Raw genomic sequence first — 12,439 nt, 5'->3', positions numbered from 1 at the left:
AGGGACCTAGACAAATTAGAGGATTGGGCCAAAAGAAATCTGATGAGAATCAACAAGGACAAGTGCAGAATCCTGCACTTAGGACGGAAGAATCCCATGCACTGCTACAGACTAGGGACCAAGTGGCTAGGCAGCAGTTCTGCAGAAAAGGATTTAGGGGTTACAGTGGATGAGAAGCTGGATAAGAGTCAACAGTGTGCCCTTGTTGCCAGGAAGGCTAACGGCATTTTGGTCTGTATAAGTGGGAGCATTGCCAGCAGATTGAGGGACGTGATCATTCCCCTCTATTTGGCATTGTTGCGGCCTCATCTGGAGTATTGTGTCCAGTTTTGGGCCCCACACTAAAAGGATGTGGAAAAATTGGAAAGAGTCCAGCAGAGGACTACAAAAATGATTAGGGGGCTGGAGCACATGACTTATGAGGCGAGGCTTAGGGAACTGGGATTATTTAGTCTGTGGAAGAGAAGAATGAGGGGGGATTTGACAGGTACTTTCAACTACCTGAAAGGGGGTTCCAAAGAGGATGGATCTAGACTGTTCTCAGTGGTAGCAGATGACAGAACAAGGAGTAATGGTCTCAAGTTGCAGAGGAGGAGGTTTAGGTTGGATGTTAGGAAAACCTTTTTCACTAGGAGCGTGGTGAAGTACTGGAATGGGTTACCTAGGGAGGTGGTGGAATCTCCTTCCTGAGAGGTTTTTAAGGTCAGGCTTGACAAAGCCCTGGCTGGGATGATTTATTTGGGGATTGGTCCTGCTTTGAGCAGGGGGTTGGAATAGATGACCTCCTGAGGTCCCTTCCAACCCTGATAGTCTATGATTCCAGAAGCAAAACCAACTGGAGTTTTGCAGCAGTTTTCAAGTGCAGCTGCACACAGAGAGAATTGGAATAATCCAATTTGAACATAATGGGCTGCAAACTCTACTTAGGGCTGGCATCTTTTCACCACTCAGGAGTTACAAAGAGGCTGGAAAATGGCTCTGTTGGAGGGGAATTGCCTGTAAGTGAAAATGTGTTGGATCCAGGTCCTGCACCTGCTGATTCATTAGAAAGGGCCATGTCAAAGCAATCCTGCACTGGTATGGGGTCCATTAAGGATGGTGCATCAGTGGTGCAACTAAGAGCTGCCTAGAAGTGGCTCCAACTCTTGTTGGGGCTACAGATGGCCTTGAGATTCAGACAGCTTGAGCCACCTCCTTGGTACCTCCTCCTTCTTCCAGCTTCAGGAGAGAATCCAGCTCAATTACCTCAACTGTTGTAGCATATATAGAATACTTCTGAAAACTGCCATTAAAAAGACATGGACATATGTCTGTGTGGTGGTCTTTTTGAGTGTTGCTGTTTTCTTAAGCTCCCTCAGTCTCCTATAAGCTATCAGTTGGCCTCTGTGGCCTCAGGCTTCTAGCTGGCTCACACTGTCCAACCCCTTCTAGGGTACAACAAACTCCAATAGAAAGAGTTCCTTGCCCTTCAGGATTAATTATAACAAAAATGGCTTCTTACCCACCTGCGACTTAACTCCCTTTGTGGAATTAACTCAGCAGGGTTCCTTCCACACTCCTACTCTCATTGGTGACCAGAAACAGATCCAGGCTTGGCCCAGCCCAGTTCCTTTAGCTGTGGCATAGGGAACATCCCACCTTGCTCCATTGGCTCCAGCCAGGAACCATATTGCTAAACCCAGGCAGTTCCTTTTATTTTGGCCTGCTGAGCCTTGATTGTTTGTAACTGGTCCCCAGCCTTTCTAGCTGCTGGAGGACCAGCTCTCAATGGTTCCTAAAATGGCTGCTCTCTGGATGTCTCTTGAGGCAAGGCTGGAGGTTTAACACTTGCTGCTCTTTTCCTCTCAGAGAACTGCTCCGGAGGCTGGGTGCAACAGAGCAGAGGAGCCTCCAGAAGGGAGCCACAAAGGCCTGGTACACCCTGCCCACAGTCTGTTTTGCTTTTTAACATTTTAAATAATTCATAGAGAAGTATTACATTTTTAATAGTAATGTATGGTTAGTGACATGACAGTCTCTCACACTGTATTCAAGCACATTTCTCTGGTGCATTGTGACTGCTAAAGTGGTCTAGTTTGAAAGCAAAGTAGTTTGGGAAGCGGCCAATTTTCTCTCATAGCAATAGCGTGAACATCTAGCTTATTTCCCCATTGCCAATTCATAGAGGAAGAATTTCTTTCACTAAATGCATGAATGGCCAGCTCATTACAAAGTAGTTATTCCATAATTTTGTTCAGGCTGACAGCAAAATCCATTTGAGGGATCCAAGTTATGGCATCAGAGTATGAAAGCATCTGTACCTCCATGAAACTGTTTGATTGGACTGGGAATGAGACTATTTGAAAATCAAGCTACTGTTTTTCTATGCTTTTTTAAAAGATATATTTCTAGTACATTTTAATACCATCTGGATGTAACAGTTCACAGGTCCTCCTGCACTAGATCCACAGCATAGTCTTTTATTTGGACAGAAAGTTGTCCATTAGTCCATGACCTTCCTTTTTCTTACAATGTGTTGTAAATTTAAGGGAATTTCAGATGAAGTGAGGTTGGTGTTCAGACTGGCGGTTGTCCTAAAAGCATTGAATAAATCAATATGATAAATCACTCTCCTAGTCATCAAGTTTTAGGTTAGGCATGAATTGGACAGTTAAAGTGCTAAAAAAAGAATTCCATTGTTGTTTTGTTTTCCAGTATCACCTAGTCCACAGATAAAGAAGCTGTTTCATTCTCTGTTGCTGATAAGCAGACATTTTGTAAGCTAATCTCTTGATAAAAAAGAGAGGTTTTGTGTATCCATGGAAAAGTGTTCCATGTTTCTCTGTCCTGCTTTGTTAATTTTAGAACTTGCTTTAAACCTTTGCTGTGATGCACATTATGATACTTGTTTACTTCACCCTAATGTAAGGGGACATAGTTCCATATCAGTTCTTGTCTTGCTGGGTCTAAGAGAAATATATTAGAGTAATAAAAGGATGAATGATCAGATTGTAATTTGAGCTTGTTTTGTTTTACTCATGTAACTCGTGTAACCCACTGGTGACTGTGTACTGTATCACAGTCGCCCTTGTGTGCCCAATCAGAAGACAGAAGTCTGTAACAGAAATCTGGCTCTTTAGCTCAAGCTGTAGTTGCTCATGCTTTTAGCTCACAGTAGTTCTCAAAGTATTTACCATTGTGGGCCACATATGCAACTCTCTCTGTGTTAGGTGGGCTGCATCCACACTATATATTACCTGTATGGCCCTGAGGATATCACATGGGCTGCAGCCATGTGTTGATTGGGCTGCAAGCAGCTGGCAGCCCGAGAACCACCTCTAGAGGCTCCTGATTCAATTCCTAGTGTGCTGGCCAAGTTGCCAGGCATCACACTTGTACTCCTTAGTTGCTTGAGGACATACATACAGGGCAGTCCATGTACTCCCCAAACAAACTTGTGAATGGGGTGTATTCTAAAGCTTTAAATAAACTGATAAGGTCGAGAAGGAAAAGACTTAATGCAGCAGTTCTCATTTACTCCATCTCACTGTTGTTTCAGGATTGTTCCCTATTGTACATTTGCTTACATTTTGGCTGGTTTATTTTTAAATGTTCCAAGACTTTCACCTCATCCTTTACGCTGGTATCCCACCATCAGCAAGTTTTTCCTGATATTCTGCCTTAATTTTTCTTTGTCAACATCTTCCCCATTATGAACTCCTATAAAATCGAATAGAAAATTTTTACCTTTCTCCAGGTTTGTTTGAATCATCCTATGAAATATAATATAATTTAATAGAAATTTAATAGCTATGAAATGCTACAGGATGGCTAAATAAATTCTAGATAGATCTTTTTATTAACTTAATTTCTCACCCTCCTGGGGATCATATTGGGTGTTACCCAGAGATATCTGTCATCAGTCGGAACATGTGGGGCTACAGGGCTTAGAACGACTTGTGTTATACCCTCATGTTATTCACTGTTTGATATTGTTTAGTGTAACCCCTTTAATTGAAGTACCCTGCATCCTAACTAACCTGTATCTTTTGCTGTGTCTCAGCCAGATTGGGAATAAAGGTGCCTTAAAATTTGTGATCCCTGATTGTGAGCGTCATTTTTGGGTCAGTCCATTGAGTGTTAGATGGACATGACTGACACATGGCTCTAACCATTGGAATACCTACAGCAAGGGTCTTCAGGCTTGTAGCATGGTTGCTACAACTGCCCACCTTACTAAATGTCCATCCAATGGTGTTTACATGGGGTCAGGTTCAGGCTTGTCCAAGGTGAGAGGGACGTCTGTTACAATACCCTAAAGGGAAGCCTGATTTAACATGAATGGACTTGATCAAAGTGCAGTGGAGAAAAAGTGAGTAGAGCCCTGCAAATCCGCGGGTATCCGCTTTTTATCCATGGACCATTTCTGCGGATACGAGCATGGATGCGGATACAAATTTTGTATCCGTGCAGGGCTTTGACGGTAAGAGCAGACGGGCAGCTGTGAGCTGCCCTGGGCGGTGCCTGGGGGGCCGGGACAGGGGCCAGTGACTGCTCGGGCCCCACACCCAGGGCAGGTAGAGGGTCTGCCGCAGCTCCACACAGCTGTCTGCCTGGCTCTTACCATGGCCGGGCCGGAACCGGGTCAGGGAGAGCAGCGCTGGCAGCTGGGGGGAGCCTGGGTCCCTCCACCTGCCCTGGGTGGGGGGCTGGGACACTGGGCAGGGGGCTGCTCAGGATCCACTGCGGCTCCCCACAACTGCCAGGGCGTCTCTCCTTAACCGGGCTCCAGAGGGGAGCGTGTGCCCCGGCGCCTGAGTCCGGCCCCCGGTGTACAGCCCTGAAAATCCCCGGATATCCACAGATAATTTTTGCAGATCGCGGCTCGGAGGCGGATACACATTTGTGTACCCGCCCAGGGCTCTAAAAGTGAGTAAACTGCTCTTTGCTATAGTACTAGATAGTCACCCACTTGTGCATGTGGATTGCTAATGTTCATCAGGTAGCCTCATGATACAAACAGATAACACAGAGAATTTGGTGGCAGAATTCCATGAGGCTTTTAAGGAAATGGGATGTTCTCCAGGGACCAAAAATAAAGCTGGACTGTAATGCCCAGGCAGTGGTGCCATGCTGCCAGAAAAGTAACTGGAACTAGACAGGTGAAAACAGAAATGATCCAGAAAGTGGAAGAACCTGCCAAGTGAATCTTGTTGCTTATGACTGTAAAGACAAAATAATAATAATAAAAGAATAGCGACTTTACCTGTGCTTAAGTCCCAAAGAACTGAATGAACAGATTTGCAGGGAACATTATCATTTACCTACAAGACATGAGCCATGTCAGAGGCATAAAGTATTTCAACAGATTGGCTGGTTCTGCTGCATTTTGGCCGTGCATGTTTAACATGTTTTTTTGGGAGATGCTGCTTCATACAAAGCCTTATAGCATGTGGCAGAATAGGTATGTAAGTGGGCATGCCATACTCTCCATTCTCATGGCTGATGACAGGGAAGAAAATGGGGGAGGGGGAAACACTGAGGAAAAGTTGGAGCTTCTAATGAAGAGGGGAGTGGAGTAAATGTCATCGCTGTTTGGATCAGTTCAAACCACAGTTGCCAACTTTCATGTAGTAAATAAGCACCGCAACTTTCACAATAAACCAAAAATCAAGCTAATCCCATTTTAAAACAAGGTCAAAACAAGCCATTTTTTAAGAATCCCAACTCTCTATGTGATTAGATCCCCCGAGCATGCAGTCTGGGACTGTGGTGGGCCCGCTGTCCACAACTCTCTTCCCCTCCTTGCCGCTGATTGCCAGGAGCTGATTAAAAAAAAAAGTAACAGGCAACAAGCTACAAGCCAAAACCTAGCCAACAAGCAACTCACAAGCCAATTAAGCCAAAAACAAGCCCAATTTCTGTGTTTTTTTCCGGGGGTTTGGCATGTTTGGTTCAAACATTGCTTCACACATTCATCTTTGTTCACCACTTCTGCACGTGAAGGTTTTCATAAGACAATACCATAGTTCTTCTAAGAGAAACAGCCGCTGTCTCCCAAGACAATACAGCAGTATTTTTCAATTTGTACTATATAGGCCCAAATTCTGCTCTCACTTACGCTGGTGTAAATTTGGATAGCGATCAATGAGTTATTTTGGATTCACTCCCATATAATGGGGAGCAGAATTTGATTTGATGTGTTGCTTTGGGGAATGACTAAGAGGAAACATGATTTAGAAGTGTTTGTGCAAAAGGGCTTCAACTAAACAGGAAAAATGTTTGTTTGAAAAACAGGAGTGGAAACAACAGGAGACAGCCCCCCCCCCCATCCCGGGAAAGGGGGACTCAGCCCCCCCCCGCCAGGAAAAGGGGGAAAGGGGGACACAGGGCCCCCCAGCCCAGGAAAGGGGGGGAAGGGAGACACAGGGCCCCCCCCAGCCTCGAAAAGGGGGGGAAGGGAGAGGGGGGACACAGAGCTTCCCCCAGCATGGGAAAGAGGAGGAAGGGAGAGGGGGGACACAGGGTCCTCCCAGCCCGGGAAAGGGGGGCAAGGGGGAACAGGGCCCCCCCCAGCCCAAGAAAGCGGGGGAAGGGGGACACAGGGCCCCCCCAGCCTCGAAAAGGGGGGGAAGGGAGAAGGGGGACACAGAGCCTCCCCCAGCACGGGAAAGAGGGGGAAGCCAGAGGGGGGACAGAGTGCCCCCCCAGCCTCGAAAAGGGGGGGAAGGGAGAGGGGGACACAGGGCCCCCCCCAGCCCGGGAAAGGGGGGCAAGGGGGAACAGGGCCCCCCCCAGCCCGGGAAAGGGGGGGAAGGGAGACATAGGGCCCCCCCAGCCTCAAAAAGGGGGGGGAAGGGAGAGGGGGGACACAGGGCCTCCCCCAGCCCGGGAAAGAGGGAAAGGGAGGGGGGGACACAGGTCCCCCCCAGCTCGGGAAAGGGGGGGAAGGGAAAGGGGAGACACAGGTCTCCCCCCAGTCTGGGAAAGGGGGGGAAGGGAGATGAGGGACAGAGGGCCCCCCCAGCCCGGGAAAGGGGGAAAGGGGGACAGAGGGCCCCCTCAGCCTGTGAAAGGAGGGGAAGGGGGACACAGCCCCCCCCCGGGAAAGGGGGGCAGGTAAAGGGGAGACAGAGGGCCCCCACATCCCGGGAGAGGGGGGGAAGGGGCACACAGGTTCTCCCCCCAGCCCGGGAAAGGGGGGAAAGGGAAAGGGGGGACAGAGGACCCCCCCAGCCCGTGAAAGGGGGAAAGGGAGAGGGAGGACACAGGGCCCCCCCAGCCTGGGAAAGGGTAGGAAGGGAGAGGGGGGACACAGGGCCCCCCCCAGCCCGGGGAAAGTGGGGGAAGGGGGACAGAGGGCCCCCCCAGCCCGAGAAAGGGGGGAAGGGAGAGGGGGGACACAGAGCTCCCCCCAGCCCGGGAAAGCAGGGGAAGGGGGACAGAGGGCCCCCCCCAGCCCGGGAAAGGGGGGAAGGGGGACACAGGGCCCCCCTCCCCAGCCCGGGAAAGGGGGGGAAGGGAGACATAGGGCCCCCCCAGCCCGGAAAAGGGGGGGGAAGGGAGAGGGGGGACACAGGGCCCCCCAGCCCGGGAAAGGGGGGCAGGTAAAGGGGAGATAGAGGGCCCCCCCAGCCCACGAAAGGGGGGGGAAGGGGCACACAGAGCCTCCCCCCAGCCAGGGAAAGGGGGGAAGGGGAACAGGGGGCCCCCCCAGCCCGGGAAAAGGGGGGAAGGGAGAGGGGGGACAGAGGGCACCGCCCCAGCAAGGGAGAGGGGGGAATGGAGAGGGGGGACACAGGGCCCCCCCCAGCCTGGTAAATGGGGGAAGGGGACAGAGGGCCCCCCCAAGCCTGGGAAAGGGGGGGAAGGGAAAGGGGGGGACAGAGGCCCCCCCAGCCCGGGAAAGGGGGGGAGGGAGGGGGGACACAGGGTCCCCCCCATCCCGGGAAAGGGGGCAGGTAAAGGGGAGACAGAGGGCCCCCCCATCCCAGAAAAGGGGGGGAAGGGGCACACAGGGCCCTCCACAGCCTGGGAAAGGGGGGGAAGGGAGATGGGGGACAGAGGCCCCCCCAGCCCGGAAAAGGGGGGAAAGGGAAAGGGTTTACAGAGACCCCCCCCAGCCCGGGAAAGGGGGCCAGGTAATGGGGAGACAGAGGGCCCCCCATCCCAGGAAAGGGGGGGAAGGGGCACACAGGGCCCTCCACAGCCTGGGAAAGGGGGGGAAGGGAGAGGGGGGACACAGGCCCCCCCCAAGCCCATTAAAGGGGGGGAAGGGAGAAGGGGGGACACAGGGCCCCCGCCCAGCCTGAGAAAGCTGGGAAAGGGAGAGGGGGTCACGGGGCCCCTCCCCAGCCCGGGAAAGTGGGGGAAGGGAGAGGGGGGACAGAGGGCCCCTCCCCTCCAGCCTGGGAAAGACTTTTAAAAATCTCCTGACCATGAAATTTACCAAACTGGATGGGTGAATTTGGTAGGGCCGTACCCAGGAGACTGAACGGGGGTACTTCACATTACAGCTACACAAATGTGGATCCTCAGTTGCACTGTTTCTATCACGGCCGCTTCTTTCTGGCAGATCCATTTGAGCTCCGCGGCACACGTCTCAGACAGAACCTGGCTGCCTTTTATCCACCCGCAGCTGTTCCCATCAGCAGAGCCTGAGAAGCTGCAGAGTGAGAGAGAGTCCATGTCACTGTGGGTCCCTGTAACAAGGAAAGGCCCAGGGGTGAGTCTTTCCTCCCCCTCCCACTAATGGGAAGCTGGGCTCTGGTGTTCTCCTTCATCTCCAACTTCACTGCAGATCGTCAGTCGAGAAGACGTCCCAGGCTGTGAGGTGAGTTAGGGCAGTGGCTCTCAACCTTTCCAGACCACTGCACCCCTTTCAGGAGTCTGATTTGTCTTCCGTACCCCAAGTTTCTCCTGACTTAAAAACAACTTGCTTCGAAAATCAGACGTAAAAATACAAATTTTGCCACAGCCACTATTGCTGAAAAATTGCTGACTCTCATTTGTACCATACAATTATAAAATAAACCCTTTGGAAATAAGTATTGTACTTACATGTCCGTGTGTGGCGTATAGAACAGTATAAACAAGTCAGTGTCTGTCTGAAATTTTAGTTTGCACTGACTTCGCTAGTGCTTTTTATGTAGCCCGTTGTAAAACGAGGCCAATATCTAGATGAGTTGACCTACTCCTCGGAAGAGCTCTGTGTACCCCAGGGATACCTGTACCCCTGCTTGAGAACCAGAGAGTTAGGGGGTCTGGAGCAAGGACCATACGAGGCTGAATCTCATGGGGTGGGTGACCTGGTACTTGTTCATTGGAAGCACCACCTTGATCTCCTGCATCTCAGCTTTCCTTTAAAAACAAAGTCTGATGGGTGAGAGGAAACCTGCACCGTGCGACCTGGGTAACGGGACAGCTGCAGGGAGCTGAGGACTTGTCCCGATGAACGGTTAGGGCTGGATTCACAAAGGGACTTAAGAGGCTAATGGCCACTTCAGGCACCTCTGTCTCTTGGAGTGGGAAGTTCCTTGGAGAATTCCACTGGGTGGGAGACTCAGCTGTGAAGGGAGGGGACAGGCAGGAGCATCTCATCAACCCAAAATTGGAATAACTGGAGTAATGTTCCTTTTTCACAGAGCCTCAGCTCTTTGGAACCTCTGCAAACGCTTTAGCCACATGTTTAACTCCATCCGTAGGAGTAGCCTTGGATCGCAGTGGGAGGGCTCAGGTGCGTATGTGTTTGCAGGATGGGCACTCAGGGCAGTCCCTGACGCCAGAGCAAAGTGGATGTGAAGTGCCACTGTCTGGATTTGGGAGCCTGCCTGCACACCACACTCACTAGGCGCTGGGTGCATGACTGCAAGGCGCTGGGCCAGGGAAAATCAGCCCTGGGTGGTTATTTTGATTAGAAAACCAGAGCCACTTCTGGGGTCTTTCAGCTTCTAATGCCCTTTCCCTTCTGCAGCTGGATTTCAGCGTATGATAAAATCCCTCTCAATGCCAAGTCAGTGCCATAAATCACTGGACTGGGTGCTGGAATCAGTAGGCAACGTTCTCTGGCCTGGGTTATGCCAGGGCTCAGACTAAATTATTCTTCCCAAAACTTTTAAAAGCTGAGCCCCCTCCTCAAGGCAAAGAAACTAATCGTGCCCCTCACCCACCAGCAATGTGTTAGCGACCCCACCCCCCCATTTTCATGTACTCGTCTTCAAACCCCACCCTTCCCACCATGGCTAGCCCTTCCCCACGCTTCAGGAGATGCTGGAGTACATGATCATAACCGTCCCCTCTAACCTTAAGACCTGAGGGACCCCATCCTGGAGCATCTTAAAAATTACAGTTCCCAGACTCTGGAACAGGGGCTGCTTTGCCGGGCTCACCTTTCTCCCTCCGTCAGGTTGGCCGATGGGGATAATGAGCCTGGAGATCTCATTCCCGCTGCTCTGAGTGGTGACCATGTGCACGCGACCCAGCTCAGCTCTTACTGTATCCCAGGAATGTCTTCATCTTCTGGGATCCTCATGGCAGCAGTGGGATGATTTAACGGACTCCCTTAGTCATGGGGCCTTTCTCTCTCTTTTTTTTCAGAGCCAGCGTCCTGGAATCATCTCATGGTGCGTGGAGTGGTGGGGGTGGTGGGGGTGCTGGTCTCACTGTACCTATGTGGGTTTTGGAAAGGTAGAAGGAAAGTGTTTGCCTACCCGCGACTCGTCTTCAGGAAGCTGCTGACTCATCCCTCCCAGCAGCCTGGAAGTGTGCAGGATTCACAGGAATCTGAGCTCACCGCAGTGTGTAACAGGGACGGGGACTAGACCCAGGGAATTAGAAACAGGAATCGAGACCCAGCCCTGGAGAATGGGGAAGGAGACCTGCTAATGGTGGACAGACGCTTGACCCAGGAACCCAGAGGAAGGGATCCATTAGGTGGGGACACGGGTGTGGCCCAGGAAACTGGAGTAGCATTGCCAATCCTCCAGGATGACCGGGAGTCTGCAGGAATTAAAGATTAATTTTTAATTAAAGTTTATGTCGTGATAAAATCTTCAGGAATAGGTCCAATTAAAATTGGCAACCCTAAACCGGAGTGGGGGGGAGGGACCCATTAAATGGAGACAGACTTGGGCTGGGAAACCAGCTAGAAGAGCTGATCCCTCCTACGATGCCCCTCAATGGTGGGGACTAAACTGGGCAAAACTTTCATCTAAACCTATTTTAGGTTCAGCAGTTTGCGAATTCATATGCATTCTGCTGAATTGTTCACGTCCAGCCCCTCCCCTCAGTTGTTAAAAAGTCAAAGCATTTCGTTTAGACACTTTCCAAACAAACCATTTTGATTTTTCAGTTTGAAACAATATTTTGTTTAAAAATGTCCTTTAGTTTTTTTTAAAAAATTCAAAAAGTTACCACCCTGGAAATGTTCCTGGGTCTTTTTGTTTTTGTTTTTTAAAGCTTTTTCGTTCATCAAAAATTTGGAAAAACGTTACTTTTGTTCAACCTGAAACCAGTTTTTTTCCATCTCTTTTTTTTGGAATTGTCAGCGACCAAAAAATTCTGTTTGCCCAGCTCTAGGGGTGGGTGAGGATTTTAGCGGTTATATTGTGGGTCTTTGAGTCTCCTTGTTGCTCAAAGTTTTCTTACTGTAACAAATTGATTTGAGATGAGGGCAAGATGGGCAAAAGCTTCCTAAAAGGGGGAGGGGGGCTGCTGTCACCCAAACTGTGGCCCAGCCCCTGTGCCAGCCCTTCTCCTTGAGGTCCGGCCCCCTCAAACCGCCCCTTTCCGAGGCCACCCCTCATGCCGCCTTTCTCTCTGAGCTGCCACTTCATGCCCCCCCCTTGCCCCCAAAACACCGTCCCTCCCCAGCTCCCGTCTGTCCCCCCTCATCCAGTTGCTCACACTTATGGCCAGTAAAAAGTGGTGGGCCCTGGTCTCCCCTGTTCAGGCACCCCTGGCTGAGAGTGGGAGAGGATGAAGAACTCCTTGCAAATATAACTCCCCCCCGCCCCCCACCTCAAAAAAGCACAATTTGCCAGCAACAGCAAAACATGCACCTCACCAACCCGGGCCACTCACGCTGTGTTGTGTGTGACATTCCCGTCCTGGGGCGGTTTATGTCTTTGTGAATGTGAACCCCGCAGGCCTGGGTGTTTCTCTGCGTAATGTGACCTCAGGGCTCCTGATGAGAGCCGTTGTTTGTAAATGTTTCAGAAGCAGACATATTTATCTTTCATGGACAGACAGACATTTATTCATAATTAGAACTGGTCAAAAATAGCGGGGGTGGAGACGGTCATGAAAATTGAAGAAGAAACCACTTCCCCCCCCCACCCCGATATTCTTCTAACTTATTTGCAAATGTTTTTAATGATCAAATTTCTGTTTAGTTTTGGTGGGAAAAACTCCACGTTCTCTCTCAAGTGGGCAGAGAAATCCAAAATGTTTTTTATAAAAA

At 50.4% G+C, this 12,439-nt stretch overlaps 1 protein-coding gene across 1 annotated transcript in view; it reads right to left on the bottom strand.

The window, feature by feature from the left end:
- Positions 1 to 12,439, bottom strand: part of LOC144273992 (uncharacterized) — a 552,201-nt gene that overhangs the window by 340,994 nt on the left and 198,768 nt on the right. Inside the window, exon 6 of the mRNA XM_077832713.1 lies at positions 10,756 to 10,766. Coding sequence (XP_077688839.1) covers positions 10,756 to 10,766 — 11 coding nt within the window. The remainder of the gene's footprint in view (positions 1 to 10,755; positions 10,767 to 12,439) is intronic.

Source organism: Eretmochelys imbricata, chromosome 14 (genome assembly GCF_965152235.1).
Source record: "Eretmochelys imbricata isolate rEreImb1 chromosome 14, rEreImb1.hap1, whole genome shotgun sequence".
Lineage (NCBI taxonomy): Eukaryota > Metazoa > Chordata > Testudines > Cheloniidae > Eretmochelys > Eretmochelys imbricata.
The sequence above is the reverse complement of the archived record's forward strand: the minus strand, read 5'-3'. Positions and strand labels throughout refer to the sequence as shown.